Source organism: Rattus norvegicus, chromosome 16 (genome assembly GCF_036323735.1).
Source record: "Rattus norvegicus strain BN/NHsdMcwi chromosome 16, GRCr8, whole genome shotgun sequence".
Taxonomy (NCBI): Eukaryota; Metazoa; Chordata; class Mammalia; order Rodentia; family Muridae; genus Rattus; species Rattus norvegicus.
In genome coordinates this window covers 53,573,245-53,592,267 of record NC_086034.1, presented here as the reverse complement: position 1 = coordinate 53,592,267, position 19,023 = coordinate 53,573,245, and the positions used below count along the sequence as shown (strand labels likewise).

Genomic DNA, 19,023 nt, shown 5'->3' with positions numbered 1-19,023 from the left:
ATATGTGTTTATGTGTGTTTGTGTGTGCAGGTGTATATGTGTGCACATGTGTATGTATACATTTGCATGTGCATACATGTGTTGACAAAAAGGGACTTTTATATGTTGCCTCTTTTATCCCCTACAATATCTTTGACTGGGAATTGTTATTTCTAGTTTAACAGAAGAGAAAGTGAATTGACTGATGCAAAGCAAAGTCATTTTGTTTTAGGGACAGGATCTGACCTGGCCGGGGGCTCACTGATATATCTAGGCTCCTGATCACCAAGGCCCAGGCATTGGCCTGTGTCCACCTCCCCAGCGCTGAGATTACAAACACACGCCTCCACTCCTAACCTTCTTTCCATGGACACTGGGGATGGAACTCCTCGGGTGTGTGTGGCAAGCACACTCCTGGCTTCACTATGTCTCTAGCCCGGGATTAGGACTTTTAAGAAAGGTATGGTCATATGACTCTAAGAGAATGCAAAAGCCACTTAACACTTGCAAGCTGAGCTCACGATTCATCCCTGTAAGGAACAGCATGTCCCAGGAGAACGCATTATTTACTCTGAGAAAATACCAAGACAACCAAAGGAAAAAGGCTCAAGAACAATTATTCCTAAAGAGAGACAATTATGGAAGTGGACCGTATGAGGAGGAAAATGTTTTTATTCATTGATTTAATGTGCTTTTACCGAGTGCCTTCGTACCGCCATCAGTATCACAGTGCAATCTAACAAAGAACATAAGAGGAAACTGGGTCACAGTATTGTGGGGCGAGACTGGACACGTGCTGAACTGTGCAAAGGGCAGGTAATGGCTAGCATTCTGTATTCTCCTTAAATTTTTAAAGGTTGATCCCAGCATAAAAGATACACTTTCTTCTTGTGTTACATACTAACATATGTACCATATCAATTGCTAAGATCCTTTCATTCGCCGAGCAAATCGATAAGCCCTTTATAGGGAGCCAGAATTACAGGATGAGGCAGTGAAGGGCTTAGTGGAAAGAGGGGCAAAGGGAGTGCAGTGCAGAGAGAAAAGACATAGGGAAGGGAAGTCAAACATCAAAAGTGTTAGAACACATATCTAGGGGTACAAGACAAGACAAAGAAAGAAAACTCATTTTCCCCCACTTTCACCCAAATGTAGTCCTATCTATCTATCTATCTATCTATCTATCTATCTATCTATCTATCTATCATTTATCACCTATCTATCTATTATCTATCTCTATCTATCACTATCTATCCACTTATCATCTATCATCTATTTAATCTATCAATCATACATTTATCTATATCATCTATCTTCTACTATCTATTATCACCTATCTATCATATATACCTATCATCTGTTTATCTATCTTCTATCTCTATATCTCTATCAATCTATCTGTATATCTACCTATCTTCCTGTCTATTACTCACCTGTCTTCTACCTCTCTCTCTCTCTCTCTCTCTCTCTCTCTCTCTCTCTCTCTCTCTCTCTCTCTCCTGTCTCTCTCACTTCCTTTCTCCCTAGTTATCTATCTATCTATCTAATTTTCTATCAGATTTTCTTCTATAACTGAGTGCTATGGCCTAAATATAGGATCTGTGTCTCTCAAGGATGTGTTTCCATTTTTATATATGTTCACATTCTCTCTAGTCACTTGCTGCCCCCCACCATTCTCACATTAACCACGCCCCTCTCCCCACGTCCATTGACACTTGAAAGTTAAGTGTTCACTTTCAACAGGAGCACTTTTAATATTAGTCAAGCAGGCTAAGAGCAATGTACTACCCAACAGGTGAGCTGGCAAGGAGATAATTTAAATTCATTTTCTGATAATGTTTATTTAGTCCATATTGCCAACAGCATAAAGGAGAAATACATAAGACTTCGGGCTACTTCTCTTTGTCTCTACTTTTTAATGAGAAGAGAATTGGGTGTGAGGAAAAGAAAGAAGCAATTTTGTACCCACAAAGGAAATTATCTACTCAGGATTGTCTGCTGCCCGCCAGTGTCAGTACCTTTGTCTTTAGCTCTAGAGTGTAGGTGCACACGCCATCAGGAAGATGTGTGGAAAACTCAACCTTCGATGCAACTTTAGTTCTGAAAGCAACTAAAACTCAATTTCTGGGTAACATTGGGTGCATTTGCTAAGCAGCTTAGCTTCTGCCAACAGCACCAAATGCACAGTTACTTAAACTGCAATTGTCGTAAGGGTTTTGGAAACTACAAACATAAACTAGTATCACAAGGATGGCAGTTAATGCCTCTTCCTTTCCTGGCTGCTCTGCCTGGTCTAATGTCAGTTCGCTAAGTAAAAGTGCTAAGCCTAGAGCTTCGGCCGCCATGAAGATCCGTTTGCTCATCAAACATTAATTGTATAAATGTTAAGGGCCGGTTGCTAATAACAAAGGCCCGATTCCTTAGGTAATTAGAGCAGCTTTTCAAGTGCAGTTGATTTTCCTTATCAGGAGGTCACTGATTGGCAAACAAATTTCAAACATAATATTTCAAATGATCAACCTTATCTGACTGACTGTTATGCAACTCCCAGCACTGGCACAGACGCCAGGCCCTTCCCTCAAACTGCGCGCTCACGCCGTGAACACCATGCCTCTGTCAGCATTCAAAAGGACGAATACATTCGTACACACTTAAAAACAGCTATGTGCTCTTGTTAAAAGTAGAATCCACTGTCACTTAGAGTCTCAAGTTATTTGGTAAGGATAATGTGTTGATTTCAAAGGGTAGGTGTATGGTGTGGTGTGGGGAGCGAGGGGTGTGTGTTTATCCTCTGAGGAAAGTGGCCTCCAATTCCCAGTCTGTTCTGGTGAAGTCAGTCCCTGTTTCTGTAGTAACACAAGACAGGGCCCCAAGACAGAACCCCAAGACCTCTGGGAAAAGTAATCCTAAGCACCACAGGTCTCCTTTGTAACAGATGAGGTGATACATATGTAAATTAACTAGGCGTCACCTAAAGGAAACCCATTCCTCTTGGGATCTGATCCTCAGAAATTGTGGAAGCGCCGCTCAGCCATTTCTTAACCAATGCTGCTGTACTGCAGAGTGGGTTACCTGGACACCTGGTGCATTCTGTCGCGGAGAAAGGCACTTGGAAAAAAAGTCTCGTGAAAATTCTGCTCATCGCCTAGGGTTCAGTGCTTCTGGTAGCAGAGACCTAGCATACAATCCTGTCCCTCCCCTCCTCTTCTCCCCTGATCAACAGGATTACTCTGAGGATGTTAAGAAAAAGTTTCCCATAGTCTATGTTGGGAACAACCAGAAAGCCTGGGAGTGGGCGGAGAACCTGGGAAGAGATATGTGGCAGGCAGAAGGGTGGGGGTCAAAATTGCCCACTGCTACTCACCCTTCTGGGTCATCCTGGGAGTCGCTGTCCGAGGTCCATTCCTCGCCAATGTCTGGCAAGGTAAAAAACAGAGTTTTGGGGACAGGACCTGGGGCCATCCATACACTGGGCTCTGGATCTCCAGGAGCTGGCAGCTGGCGAGGGTTCCGTGGACTTGAGGCTGCGTTGCTGTTGCTGTCCAAGGGAATGGTGACGGAAGGCAGGGTCGCCCAGACAGCCCCTGAGCTGGGCAAAGCCCCTGAGCTGGGCAAAGCCCCTGAGGCCAAGGAGCACACAGAGCCGCTGTAGAAGGCTAAGGGCAGTGCTATGGATGCCCCTGAGTTGCTGGGCAGAGATCCGGGACACCCTGCTGCTTCTACCCTATGGGTGGCTGCCGAACTCCTGGGGTGCGAGGCAGGGAGCGGAGTGTGAACAGGGGTGAAGGGTTCCCGTGAGGCTGCGGTGTCTGGAGGCAGAGATGGGAGCAAAGTCAGGGTCTCAGCCTCTCTAAGTGATGTGCTGGCTCCGGAGTCCACTGATCCTGTGGCCGCTGCACCTCCAGGGTGGCTGGAGACCGCCGGGGACGCTGTTGAGATCTTGAAGATCTTGGCAAACAGAGACCCCAGGTCCAACACAGCGACCTTCATGCCTTGGTCCTGGAGAGGCTTCTGTTACTGTTGCCAGGAGGTCAAGGACGCCAGGTGTTGGGCTGCAGGGCTCCATCCACCGCCCCCTGCAACAATCTGGATCAGGTGACCCTGGGGACGAGCAGGGGGTCCTGGGGTCCTGGCACACGGCTTCCTCGAGGCTTCTAGGTCTTTTTCCACCTCTAGGAACCTGTTGTTTTCAGCGTTTAGCTCCTTACAGATTTGACAAGCCCTCTCCAGTGGACCCACAGATTGCTGAAATTGTAAAAGGTAACAGAGGGAGGCAGGTTTGCCTCTGCAAAGAGAAACGTCTCCTGCCCCACAGTGTAGTAAGATGCCCAAGGGACCAGGAGCACAGAGCTCAAGAAGAAGACTAGTGTTTGATGCACAGATTATGGGCTAAACTCCCTGGAGATTCTCTGGCTGGCCCCTGGGGCTGCACAGGCGGTTGCTAAGCTAAACAAAACCCCTGCTAAGCTCTCTGCTAATTGGACTCCAGACTGTAGCTGGGCTGTGTCCACAATAGAAACACCAGCTCCCCTCCTTGACTCCTGCCTTAAAGAAACAGTTTCAAATTTCTCCATCATCCTTACAGCTTCAGGCTGCCCAGGAGCTAGGTCGTTAAACATAATCCCTGCAAGCATACACATCGGTTCCAGAATGTTCTGGAACTCATTCAGCTTGACAAGGTCAAATATACTATGCCCATGATCAGTCCTCCATGGGAAGGGTGAGTCAGAACGTGAATTGAGGGAATATACTTGAAACGAGGTCCACTTCCTTTACTCCGAGATTATTTTCTGTCCATCACTGAAGAGGTCAAGATAATTATGTGGAACAAATGGGATTACGCCTAATTTGATAAAATAAATATGACGGTGGAGTGTATGCCTGTGAATGCCTGCCGCAGGGTGAGGTCAGTGTTGAGGGCTGCAAAAGACATGGGTGGGGTTTATTCATTGACAGCTTTGACCTCTGTATACTTCAGTCTTTGGCAAGTTCTCAAATGGGGCTCTGAGCTACTGTCATTTATGCCCATTGGTCAGCTTTGCTTCTCTGCTTGTTGTTAACTATGGCGATATATTGAAGACACTTTAAATGAGGGGGTCTTTACACTACTGACTGAAGACCAAGACATCAGCACATGAACCTGGGAGAGTATTTCTTATCAAACTGTAACATCTTTTTTTTTTTTTTGGTTCTTTTTTTCAGAGCTGGGGACCGAACCCAGGGCCTTGCGCTTCCTAGGCAAGCGCTCTACCTCTGAGCTAAATCCCCAACCCCTCAAACTGTAACATCTTAAGAACATCAAACTTTGCATTTTCCTATAGATTGCTCGTTTTCTATTTATCATATTGAAAACTGCCTATGATCTATTTAGTGCTTCCAACCCCGCTAATAAACATGTCAGAAGCACCTTTGTAGAGTTTCAAGACTAGTTAAGCAGTGAGAGGCAAGGAGATACATTCTTCTTGAAGTAGAACAAAAGGAACAAAGCAAAGCTGGTATGTATCTATCTCACGTTGTGACAGCATAAGCCCTTAGAAACCAGTACAGCATGTGAAACCAGTATAGCATGTGACCACCACTTCAGTTAGCATCAGCTGGGAGAAAGCAGAACATCTGCACAGAGAGAGGGGAGAGAGGGGGAAAGGCAGGGGAGGAGAGAGCAGTAAGCCTCCATCTTAATTAGATTCTTGGAATAGGAAAAGTGTGCAGTTGTCAACATTTAAAGCTTGGAAGTAAGGATCAGGATGAGGGGAAGAAAGAGTGAGTGCCAGACAAACCAAGGTCAGCAGTGGTAGACCCTAGAGACAGAGGTGCTGGAGGAAGACCAGAAAAGCTGTGCCAACTGGAGAACAATAAAAGGCTACCAGAAGCAGATGCCATTGGCCAACCACCACCTGCCATGTTCTTGTCATTTCCCCTGTGCTACAACTTGCCAGGTGGTCCCCAAGCTATGAAACATACATTAGGGTATTCAGATATTTCATACAACTCTTCAGGCTTGCTGTAAATGTTATGTGACCAGCCAGTCCTTTGTTCTTATACTGAAGAGTTAAATTTCAAAAAGTTAGTCTCAAACAAAGTCCAGACATGCCTGAGAGAATTTGAGATAGGGCTTACCGGCCCGACTATCAGCTCCCAAGGACACTGGCCACCTGGAGCCACCCCCTCCCCTTCCTTCACTCCCTGAGGATGGGTCATCCCCCTGCTGCAGTGAGATGAGTTGCCCTGCCCACATTGCTGAGATGCTAGATTACACGTATGCTTTGTTGATGTAACTCCGTGCCAAAAGTAACTGTGCACCCTTTGTATTAGCCAATTATGTGTATCCACACGAACCCCCGGTTTTCCCTATATAAGCTCCTGCCTAGAGAGGCTCGGGGCTTGACTCAATCTCCTGTGTGGGATACGTGTCAGCCCGAGATCTCGTAAATAAAACTGCCTCTTGCTGATTACATCAAGACCGGCTACTCATGTTTCCTGGGGGTACCCCAACCCGTGACTGGAGCGAGAGTCTCCCCAAGTTTGGGGGTCTTTCATTGGGGGCTCGTCCAGGATAGGAGCGTGACCCCCGGAGACTCGAATGCCTCTTGGAGGTACGTTGGTGTGAGTGTTGAAAGCGGCTGCTGTGTGTGTGTGTGTGTGTGTGTGTGTGTGTGTGTGTGTGTGTGTGTGTGTATGTTGTGTATCACGCACTGTATATTGTGCCATGGTCTAGGTTTAATTTGAGTGCGCTCGGGTGGATGGGCTTCCCACCCCGTATTTGAGTGCACCCCGTTTTTGAGTGCACTTGGGCGGATGGGTTTCCCTGCCCCGGACAGATGCCTGTGAGTAGGTACTGGGTTCCTACTCCGAATAGCCGTTTTCTTTTTGTTTTCTGTTTTTAGATAGCAGAAGTGGGAACGCCCCAGCTCTGGGAGACGTTCCAAGAGCCGAATATTGTCGGGAGAACCTGGCAACTGACAGTCGAAAAGATCTGACTGTGACTTGACTTTGGAGGTCCCGTTCGGCTGCCTATTTAAGTATAGGCACGGACAAGTGTGCTTAGATGTGTTAGTGTCTGTTGTCTGTATTCTGTTTCTGTGTTTGGTATCCCAGAAGCAGCTAAGGTTAAGCTGCAGTTTGGACCAGGTACTGAAGGTACCAGGCATCTGTGGAAATTGGTTATAGGATGCTTTGTCTTGGTCTTGTTTGTCTGGTTTGTTTTCTGTGGTATTGTCCAGTGTCTTTTTGGCTTTTGTTTCGTTTTTGGACTTGGACTGACAACTGTGTTTGAAATCTTGGACTGACAACTGTGTTTGAAATCATGAAACTGTTTGCTTTGTTTGTCAAGGAGTTTTACTTGGTCCTCTTGGTGCTTAACTTAAAAGTTAAAAATAATTTGCTTGAGAGAAATTGTTTTCTGCCGGGGAGTTTTATCTTTCTCTCTTGAGCCTCCTCCCCAAGGAGAGCTGCCCCTCTCTTTACTCCCATTGTCCAGCCCAGCTGCTGTTAACCGTTGTGTATGAAGGACTCCCGGTTAGCGAGTGATCCGTCTGAAACAGGCATTAACAAGAACCTGAAAGCTTTACCTTAGATCCTGAAGAAAAATTCTCCCTGTTGCTTAAACATTCACAGCTTCTAAGGAAGGGACAGCACAGAGTAGAAAAATGTAGGGGCTGAGGGTGGCAAGCATGCAGGCCTGCTAGCAAGCTACAGGCTGCGCATGGGCAGCAGCGCAGCTCTGGCCAAGTCAGCGTAAGAGGAGTTTCAAGGTAAGGAGGCCGGCTGGGGTTGACGCTTTGACAACAAAAAGATAGCATAGAGTTAATGGTTGTATTATGAGACTTTTGGCCCTGAAAAAAAAAATTCCAGTTGCTGCCTTCAGTGGCCAGACCTTCAACACTTGCTCACAAAAGGAGAGTGTTCATTAAGAGAAGTTCTTTAAGGGAGCCTGCTTTATCTGCTGGCCCTATTCCAAGAGAGGAGTTGATCTCCAACATTAAGTAACCTTCCCTGTTAGTCATCATTGACATGGAGAGTGCCTTTGATCCTATCCCCACAGCAGCCAGTTCCTGCCCCTGTGGTCAAAATGCCCCAGGTTGGGGGGCAGAGAAGCCCCTAAAATAGTTTCAAAGAATCTACAACAAACTGTGAAGAACTTTGTTTTGCCAGTCAAAATTTAGAATTCAGGCTTTGGCTGTGGTTAAGGTCAGGATTAATGTTTTCTTTTCCATGGGCCTTTAACCCAGTGAGACAGCTTGGTGAAGGACTACTACTACAGTCCTGATAGCCCCAGGTGAACTGGTTACAATTCTTTTGTCAGCCACTTAGTATCGAACACCCAGGTTCTAACCCTCTCTCCATCCTTTTGTTATTAGTTCTTACTAGAAGCCTAGTGTCCTTCAGAGGCTGGGTTTATTGAGAGACAGAGCCACTGAGCTGGCACTGAAGGGAGGTACTTCTTAAGTAAAATCTAAGTCCAGAGAGATAGTCGATAACAGATCAGCTGCCTCTCTGCTTGCCTTTCTGTTTCACAGGAACAAAGCTTGTACTTATTTCTACAACGGCCTTTTTGTCCCAAGAAGGCCTCCTGGTTTAGCTGTGTGACTAAATGCTATTTGTCCTCTTCAGTGGACCTCTATTCTCAAGATTCTCTTGTTTTCTCACCATCCCATCTGAGATGCTTGTTAGTAACTGTTACAGATCTTCTTTACCACTGAGGAAAGACGGAATCCTACTAGAGGACAGAAAGAATGTTCCAGACACAGATGGAAGGCCCTCACTTCTGCCTGTTGACTTGAATACCCCTGAAGGTAGGGAGTGCTCCGGGTCTGCTGCCAGGCTCCAAGGGTGGGTCTCCGAGGGGCTAGAAAACGCCCCACCAATTTGGCTAAAGTAAGAAAAAGATATAAAGAAAAAGTTACAGAAACTTGAAGGGTTAAGCTACGTCACTGAGAGAGTTGTTGTAAGTTGCAGAGAAAATAAGGTTGATATATGGTTCAGGGTCGGTGCACAAAAGTGGACAGCAACTAATAGCTGTAGAAGAAGATACAGACAGAGAGACTGAGGAAGAGAAAGAGGAAAGAAGGTAAAAAGAACAGGAAGCTAGGGAAGAAAAGAGACAAGAGAGGAACATATACTGGCCACAGTAGTTAGGGAACCTAGGAAGATAGTACCTGGCAACAGAAGAGAATTCCTGGCTAAAGATCAGTGTGCCTAATACGAAGAAAAAGGACACTGGGTCAGGGACTGCCCAAGAAAGAACAAGAGGGGCCACTGGAGAGCTTCTTGGTCCTAGAGTGCTGGCTATGTACAGAGATAGAAGGGAAGTGTGGATACAGGAACCCAATGCTCTGTGCTCCTATCCCCCCCCCCCCAGTGGGCCAATATCCAAAGACCTTGAGTACAGGGGGCTACTGGCAACGAACAATACTTATGGACTGCCTGAAGAACAGTGGACCTTGGCATGGGCCGGGTAACCCACCCACTAGTTCATGGTCATCCCTGACTGCCCCTATCCCTTGCTCATGAGAAAATTGCTCTCCAAAATGGCTTGCGAGGGCTAAAATGGCTGGATGAGGCCATGTGTATGCATATCTACAGACTGTGTATGTGGAGCTTAAGACCTGTCTCAGTGCACCAGAACCTGATGCTGGGAGATGTGTGTGTGGCTTAGTGCCGTTCTCCCTGGAACACATCATTCCTGCCAGCCGGGCTCTGACAATTATCACCCAATCCAGGACTTAAACTGTGGTAGAGTGGCTGATGTTTTGCCTTTAAATGAAATGTCCCAGAGGATGGGATCACTGATCAGCTGACATGGACTAGATTCTCCACCTGTTGGGGGCAATCTGGTCACCTCGCTGCCCAATCCTGACCTGGAGCCACCACAGCACAAGTGTCAAGCACTGGCAGAAGCCCATGGGTGGAGGAAAGACCTCTGCAACTGGCTGATTGACCCCTGCTGAAAGCTGAGGACCTTGTCCACAGACGGGAACAGTTCTCTTCATGAAGGTCAGAGATAAGTGGGTGCTGCCATGGTGGACAACACAATGTCATATGGGATGGCTGAACTTCTACCCCCCAGCACATCAGCGCTGCAGATGCCTTTACCATCTCTTGGATGCCCTGGTGAAGCCAACAACTGTGAGTACTATTCATTGCTCAGGATATCAGAAGGAAGAGATTCAGCGGCATGGGACAGTAACAAAGCAGATAAAGTGGCTCGGAAAATGGCTATGCAGGAGCCTATCCTGGTTACAGGCCTACAAGAGACAGCCACTGGGAACTGGGATTGGACTAAGGGATGGCCTCACTTAAAATGTACAACAGAAGAAAAGGCCCAAATTGCTTAAACGAAAAAAAAAAAAAGACAATGACACACTTGAGGGAAAACTATATTCCTCAGAGAAAGGTATGTCAGTACATAAATGCTTAGCAAGAAAACAGGACAAAGAGACCTAGAGAGTTTAGTAAAAAGTCGAAGTAAACTTTACTGAGATAAAACCAGGAAAATATGATCACAAGTATCTCCTAGTGCTTGTAGACACCTTTTCAGGAATAGACAAAAACTTTCCTCACCATACAAGAGACGGCCTCTACAATCATCAAGAAGATACTGGAAGAAATCTTTCCCCCTATTTGGAATGCCCAAGGTAATCTGGTCAGACAATGGCCCTACTTTCGTTGCCAAGGTAAGCCAGGGTGTGGCCAAGTATTTAGAGGTCGATTGGAAATTACATTCTATTTACAGACCTCAAAGTTCAGGACAGGTAGAGTAAATAAATAAAACTCTAAAAGAGACCCTGACCAAATTAAATTGACCATGGAGACTGGCGTAGATTGGGTGGCCCTCCTTCCCTCTTGCTCTCTTCAGAGCAAGAAATACCCCTTCCAGATTCAGCTTTACCCCCTTTGAGATCTTATATGGGGCCTCAGATCCTCTGACTGTATTAGATGATGTTACTGAACCAACATGTCATAGTAATAATGATTTATGAGTCAGGCTAAAAGACCTACAGGTGATACAGAAAGAAATCTGCTCACAGCTGGCAGCAGCCTATGCCCCGGGGACCCCTGAGACATCTCATCCGTTCCAGGTCAGAGACTGTAGCTACATACAATGACACGGAGCCCAGACACTCGAGCCTCACTGGAAAGGACTGTACCTGGTGCTGCTGACCACCCTGACAGCTGTCAATTCTCAGCCCTCACCAGCCGCATACTAGCTGTTGAGGCTGAGAGCTGGGACCTAGAGGGACACTCAGATCTTCAAAAAGCTCCCTAGACTTACACATCAGATAAGTGACTGGGAGGTTGTTATAATGCTCACTTGAGGACTGTGCTTTAGAAACAAGAATTTCATGGTTGCCCTGGGTTCCATCGAGAAAAATATAGAGATAGGCTTGATTTCTATTACAAATGATGTAACATTACATATGTTAATACTCCTAACACTTCTTGGGACTGTGCCTCAGGGACCATAAGTTTAAAAGTTCTAAGATAGTCATGACCTTGTTGTATAGGTTTAGATAGTGTTCAGATTGGAATCCTAAAGACTTTTTAGCTGACCTCCAAGAATACCTAACCTCCCTCTCAGAGGTAGTCCTTCAAAATAGGAGAAGATTAGACCTGATATTCCTTAAAGAAAGAGGGCAATGTGCTGCTTTGAGGGAAGAATGTTGTTTTTACCTCGATCACTCCGGGACCATTAAAGATTCTATGGCTAAACTTAGAGAGAGGTTGAATAAGAGACAACGAGAATGAGAAACCACTGATAACTGGTTTCAAAGCTGGTTCGATAGGTCCCCATGGCTTACCACCCTGCTGTCAGCCTTAGCTGGTCCCTTGATTATCCTCCTCCTTTTGCTCACTTTTGGGCCCTACATCATTAATTGCCTTTTAGCTTTTGTCAGGGAGCGGATTAGTGCTGTACACGTCCTCATGTTAAGACAACAGTACCAAGCTGTTATGCCAGATGAAGCTGAGCTCTCCATGTAGTTCTAAGATTAGAACTACTCACAACAAGTAGAGGGGAATGAAGAGTTAAATTTCAAAAAGTTAGTCTCAAACAAAGTCCAGACATGCCTGAGAGAATTTGAGATAGGGCTTACCGGCCCGACTATCAGCTCCCAAGGACACTGGCCATCTGGAGCCACCCCCTCCCCTTCCTTCACTCCCTGAGGATGGGTCATCCCCCTGCTGCAGTGAGATGAGTTGCCCTGTCCACATTGCTGAGATGCTAGATTACACGTATGCTTTGTTGATGTAACTCCGTGCCAAAAGTAACTGTGCACCCTTTGTATTAGCCAATTATGTGTATCCACACGAACCCCCTGGTTTTCCCTATATAAGCTCCTGCCTAGAGAGGCTCGGGGCTTGACTCAATCTCCTGTGTGGGATACGTGTCAGCCCGAGATCTCGTAAATAAAACTGCCTCTTGCTGATTACATCAAGACCGGCTACTCGTGTTTCCTGGGGGTACCCCAACCCATGACTGGAGTGAGAGTCTCCCCAAGTTTGGGGGTCTTTCAATACTATCTATCTATCTATCTACCATCTATTTACCTACTATCTATCATCTATTTACCTATCATCTATCTATCTACTATCTATCTATATATATATATATATATATATATATATATATATATATATATACATGTATATATGTATATATACAGACAAACACACACACATATACAGGCACACATACACAGACTCATATAATTCCTACAGTAATATTTTTGGATCATAGTTGACCTCAACTGAAACCATATGACGAAAAATCTAGGTGATGGGACCATAGTATAATCAAGTACAGATGAGGTCATTTGCATAGATCCTAAGCCAATAGGGCAGTATACTCTGAGGGAGAAAAGGTTTCAAGAACAGTGACATAGGGAAAAACACCCTAACCTCTGTGGTGACAGATATGTGGAGCACCACAGTCTGAAAACTACTATCCAGGTGGTAAAGGAAGAGAAAAATCCTGACTTGCAGGTTTCCAAGGGATCGCAGCTCTGCTGATACCCAGTGTAGGATTTGTAGCCTGCAGAAGTGTGCTACGTGAAGCCATCTTGATGTGATAATTTGTTATGATAACCCTAGGAAACAGGGTATTAAGTGGAGAGGAGTCCCTCACCATCAAAGTATTTTACTTGTGATTTTAGAAAATCATTCAGTGGCTATATTAGCTTTAAACAATGATGATAGCAACTGTCTTTAATACGTAGAGAAAGCGACAGAACGGGAGATGGCCGAGAAGGAAGTCCAACTGCCAGTTAACTAATGGATATGGCTTTCTGAAAAGCTAGCCTCATACACTAGGGACAGTGGATGAGTGATTGATCCTTTTGTTTCTGCAGGTACTGCTTTGGAAAAATGATCTATAATTGCAAGCATAATAAACCCTTCTAAGGAAGACACTGGGTCTTTTATAGCCATTGTTCATCCATCAACAGCTCTTTAGACTCATGTGAGATGTTACCAGGCTAATCCTTAATTACCAGCAGCATGCAGTTTTCATGACATGAGCCTTAGGTGATGGACCATGATGCTCTGGCCATTATTTCTAGACTAATGCATTGAAAATAAATAATGTATGTGCTGGGACTATACTAATTTTAGACAGCCTGTTAGGAAAAAATCTTATTTTTCCTCTGACATTTAGTTATGATATCAAGAAAATATTAGGGAATTATAATGATGCTATGAACAAATTTTATGTCTTGGTCAAAAACATAACATTTGATCAAAAACAAACAGCAAAAGAATAACTAACTTCTTGATGAATTAAATACCTACCTGTTTCAAACAGGGACATCTTGTGGGAGTTACATTTTTTTTAGAGAGTAGAGATCCCTAAACAGAGCCTAAAAGGTTTAAAAAAAAAAAAAAAAGCTCCCAGCTTTTATTGAGCTGACTTTTCTTTTTGTGACACCAGGTGACATTGATTAATTGGAGGCAAAGAGCTATAAAGAAATTATAGCTACTTTCACTTCTAAGTTCATTCAATGTTGCACAATTTGAATGCTTTCGATGGGTGTGTCTATTTATTTTCCTTGAAAGCACAACGAATGCAAGCTTTCACAAGACCCTGGGATAATTTGCTTAATATATGATTAAATTTGTTCTTCTAAAAGGAAAATATTAAAATAGGAAGAAAAGGTTTCCTATCATCAACAAGCTACATTCAGGCTACATTCAGATAAAAGTTATTTGTGCATCATAACAATACATACTGGGTGTCAAAGTAGATACAATGTAGCAGAGTGTTGGGCCCTATCTTGGTGTTTCCCTCCCCCTTTGCTGAGCCTTTTAGCCTGATATAGTAAGAAATTGTTTACACCCTTGGCAGCTGCTCTTAGCCCCTGATTTGGGGCTGGGATTTTCCATGGCACCCTTCCTCCCCACTGAGCCTTCCTTCTTGTTGTTGTTAAGAAGTTGTTTATGCCCCTGATTCCGCCGGAACTTTCACCACATAGATTTTCCCTGTTTTCCTGGTTGGGGATTTTTACCTGCCTTGTTGTTTTTCCACAGCTTTTGCCTCGGGTATATAAGGAGATCCCAGTAAAGCCTTAGTGGCACTCGCTGAAAACGAGTGACCCATGTACGTGTTTTCTTTCAACCCTGCAGATCTACGCCCGATATTCACACACTGGCGGCATAGGCGCAGACAGCAGAGAGGACAAAGGACCAGAGTGGCAAGCAATCCAGTTGTGCTGAGTTCCTTGTCATAAAGAAAGCCTTACTTACCCAATCTGAGCAGCATGACGCTTAGGTTGCTCACAGAACAGAAACCATCTTTTGCTGTTTCTGGGATTGTTGAAGTAAGCTATCAACATCATCAGAGACCCATGACCTTTCTCTCCTTTTTGTTGCATACTGTCTGGGTGTTAGGAAACCACCCATCTTTTCCTAAACAGCTACACTGACGGTACAAGGAAGGTTTAGTTCAATGTATATTTTGAGGAGCAAAATACTTGCCAGAAGTTTGTTAAGCTAATGTCCATATAAGTCTCACTGTCAGGAAACAGACCAAAGCCCTTCCTGAACTAATGGCCAGTGAAGAAAACTGACATGTGCAGCTGCATCCCCAGACATCAGAGAAGAACTCTACTGCTGCTCCTGTTGTCACTTTAACAGTCTGAGAATCACAAATCAAGAGACACAGAAGTTTGTTGTGTAGGAAATAAGCAGGACTTACTCTCAACAAAAATACCTTCAGGGTACATTCACTCTGATGCCCCAGGGAAACCACCAACATAAACACTAAGCCAAGTCAGATGGTCCTTCTTTTGAGAAACTGTTGCTCAAACAGTGAGTAGCTGGTCACCTGTTATTATCAGATGAAAAGGCAAACCACTGGTTCACAGCCCTCATTATTGTCTATACATGTCACTTATACACAGAACATATCTTCTTCCTTTCAAACGCTGTCATTAAATCTTCTCAAAGTCAACTATCACAGTTCTGAATGCTACTGGCCATGGTATACACAGGACATATGCCGGGTCTTAAGATAAAAGAACAATTGTTTTTGTGCATATGCCTACGGTTTTTCCCAGGATTTTTTTTACAATTGTTAGTTAACTGAGATGGAATTGATTTATAAGAAAATGATTTATTTCACTCATGGTTTTGAAGATTGAGAATCCAAAGGGCATGGTGGAGGCTCTGGTCTTATTAAAGATGGACACTGGAAGAACATCGAAGGCTCCCTTCTCAAACCAGGAAGCAGACAGCACAAAGAGCTGGTTCTGTTGCTTGCTTCAGCAACGTCCTCCAAATAGAACCACAAAAGGGTCATATAAGAACCACTCTTGTCCCTTTTGAAAGCCCAGACCCAAGGACCTTCTGCCAGGTGGTAACATATCTCTTAAAGGTGTTACTTCATCTCATAATACTATCCCTTTGGGGTGAAAGTTTCTGAATACTTAGACTGTCAGGAAGCATGTAAACCAGGCCCAAGTCATAGCAATGTGACCCAGAAGGACATAAATAAACCCAGGGGACAGAAGAGGGAAGAAAAGAGATGGAAAGTAAATTGTGTAAGAAGGGTATAATGCAATGTGTAAGGAGTAAAAAGTATGGCAGAAGATGAAACGTAGAACAGCATGATTCTGTCCTTAAATTTGGAGTGTGTGCTTTGACATCTTCAGGGGTGTATCCAAAGGTACAATGTTCAGAATCCACTGTGTCAAGACCCAACATCCTGGACACAATCCAGGAGCATCCCTTAAATAATCTCTCTCTCTCTCTCTCTCTCTCTCTCTCTCTCTCTCTCTCTCTCTCTCTCCCCACTGCTGTGCTGAGAAGTCACCAGTACTTTTAACAAGTGCAAATGTGGAGAGGGGCAGTCCTCCTGGCTCTCCTGCAGGCTACCATAGAAGAGCACAAACTTCGAGGTCACATAATGTCACAGAAGCCACCTGAGATGGATGTCATCAGAAGAAACTGTAGAGTCACTAAGCCACCAGGTTGAGCTGTTATCAACAAAGCCCATAGTCACTGTGTTTCCTACAAATACCTTGGTTCTCCAAGGAAGGGCAATCTCACTTGGCTTAGTGTTTATCGCATTGGACATCATTTTCCACCAAAACAGGCTGAGCAGAACATCCCCTGAAACCCCTTTGCACAGAATGGTTATTTCCTTGGAGGGGGAGACAGAGCTTGGTCCCTGAGTCTCCAAAGTCACACAGCCAAGGTAAAGTGTAGCCAGGGTTTGGCGGTTTCTTGCATTAGCAACAGCATGTCTCTAATTCTTGCCCAGTGTTAAAGTTGTACTGATTCACTCCCCTAGAGAACAGGTGTGATTCAGAAGGATTGGAGGGGGAAAATGGTACCTAAACACCTAAACTCGCTCTTAAAACTACACATTTAATCCAGCAAAGACAAGGAGAAATGTCTGGAGAAAAAGCAGGGCCACACTGAGCAGACACATGGATAAAAGTGGGAGGGGCAAGGTGCCTGGGAGAGCCATCATTAGTTCTGAAACAGCTGCGTTTATTCACTTTGCTTTTTACCCATCGGATCAATACCACATAAACGTGAGAGAATGGGAGACAAGAGGAAAAGGAGAGGGAGGTCATGCAAAACTTGAGATTTAAGCTGAAGTTCTAGAAACTGGAAACTTCTACAGCTGACGCATGTAAACCTGGTGTGTCTTTGGGTAGCTATTACAAGGCTGGAGGATGTCAAAGACAGCTCTGGAACACCATGGTTCTCTTCTGTTTGTTTTCTCTACCGTAAACTTAAGTACCAGACAGAAAATTGCTTGATAATAAACATGTATTATCACAAAATATAATGTGTTCCTTCTCCTTTATAAACATACTGTCAGAAGTTCAAGCTACCTTTCAAACAGTTTGCTGTTTGAGAATCAACCATGTTCCCTTCATTCCTCTGAACACTGCAAGCATCAACACTGCTGTACAGGACTCTCTTGAGTTCTGGGTGGTCAGATTTCAAGGAACCAGGACAGTCATGCACGAGCAGAATCCCAAACACATTGTTCTGCTGCACTGCTGGTGTGAATAAGTCCTAGGGTTGCTGCAAGGCAGGCAGGACACTCGTGGCAGTTGACTCTCAGCTGTAGAGGGGAAAAATGCACTGAAGGGGAGGAACACAGAACCACAAACCTTTCACCCCGACCCCAAAGCCAGAGTGGCTGGAGCTGGTAGAAAGCATGGAAATGTTAAGAAAGATCAAGCTACGACACAGCAGTGGTCATGAATGTGGAACGTCCGGGATGGAGGAGTGTGGGAAGGGTTAGAAGGGAGGGGGTGCTGAAAACATTGTGGATATACTTCTCATATATGAGATTCTCAAAAATGAAATAGAAATTAAAACCCCAAGGTAAGGAGATCATTTCCATGAAGTTGTAAAAAGCCTAGAATAAAAACAAAACAAAACAAAACCCTAAAATACTATACTAAATGACAAACTAGGCCATTTGAACTTTGTTATGTGTAAAAAAACAAGATCAACTCCAACATTTTGTCAATCGGTTCACTTATCCCACCTTTCCTAAAAGCCAGTTCTACCTTTACCTTTCGACATGCCTTTTAATTTCCAACTGATTCTGAGTAGCTCTCACAAGGCTGAAGGATATCATAAAAATCTCTGGAACACCATGGTGTCCTGGAACTCCCTCTGTAAACCAGGCTGGCCTTGAACCCACAGATCCACCTATCTCAGCCTCTCAAGTGCTAGGATTGAAGGCTTGTGCCACCCCGACCCAGTTCTTACTGCAGTTTCTTAAGTCACTTGACCTTCTATTACACTCTCTTCTTTTTGAAGATATTCATCCCAAGTCCCATGGCTAAACTGGATTCTTCCTGGCACCATCTTACTGAATGTGACCATTAATCTCTGTTGCCAATTTAAATAAGCTTACCATTACCTACAAGACACACTTCTGAGCACATCTGTTGGTATATGTCCAGAGAGAGCTGCAACAGAAGAAGGAGGTTCCACCCTGGGTGTGGCAGGTAATATCCCATGACCTTCAGTCTTCACTCAATACAATGGTGAAAGGGAAAAGTGAACGGAGCACCAGTATTCATTTCTCTCTGCTTCTTGACTCAATGCAATGAAACTAGCTGTCTCCCCCCTGCCACCCTGCCCTCTCCACCATGATGGACTATACTCCACCCCTAGTCATAATAAACTATTATCCATAAATTTTTTCTACTGTATATTCTGTTACAGCAATGAGAAGAATAAATACTTTAGGGAGGTTCTACAATATACTTCCTCTCTCTCTGAAACGAGTAAGAGCCACAATTTATTCAACTATGTCGATAATCCTGATCTTTGATTAGAGTAGCCTAACACTGCAAAAAGATCTCACTCTAAAACCTTAGTCAATAATGAATTCATTTGTTTCCCAGGATTTTTGAAGAAGACAACTGAGAGAGGGTAGAGGTTGGGGAGAGATTAGTCGGAAGTAGATTCCTGGTAATTTGCTTAAATGATGAGACATTGATAAATAAATGATGTTAACGTGGTCTCATCTTCATTAACAAATTTATTCTATTATTTTTCAGCCCAATTGAAAAA

At 44.4% G+C, this 19,023-nt stretch overlaps 1 protein-coding gene across 2 annotated transcripts in view; it reads right to left on the bottom strand.

The window, feature by feature from the left end:
- Positions 1–4,427, bottom strand: part of Fam149a (family with sequence similarity 149, member A) — a 59,232-nt gene extending 54,805 nt beyond the window's left edge. The window contains exon 1 of one of the 2 annotated variants that reach the window (NM_001427705.1): positions 3,344–4,427. In NM_001427705.1, the coding sequence (NP_001414634.1) occupies positions 3,344–3,969 (626 nt within the window). In that variant the 5' untranslated portion in view covers positions 3,970–4,427. The remainder of the gene's footprint in view (positions 1–3,343) is intronic. The other variant, XM_063275519.1, reaches the window with a different exon arrangement.
- Between the last annotated feature and the right edge of the window lie 14,596 nt (positions 4,428–19,023).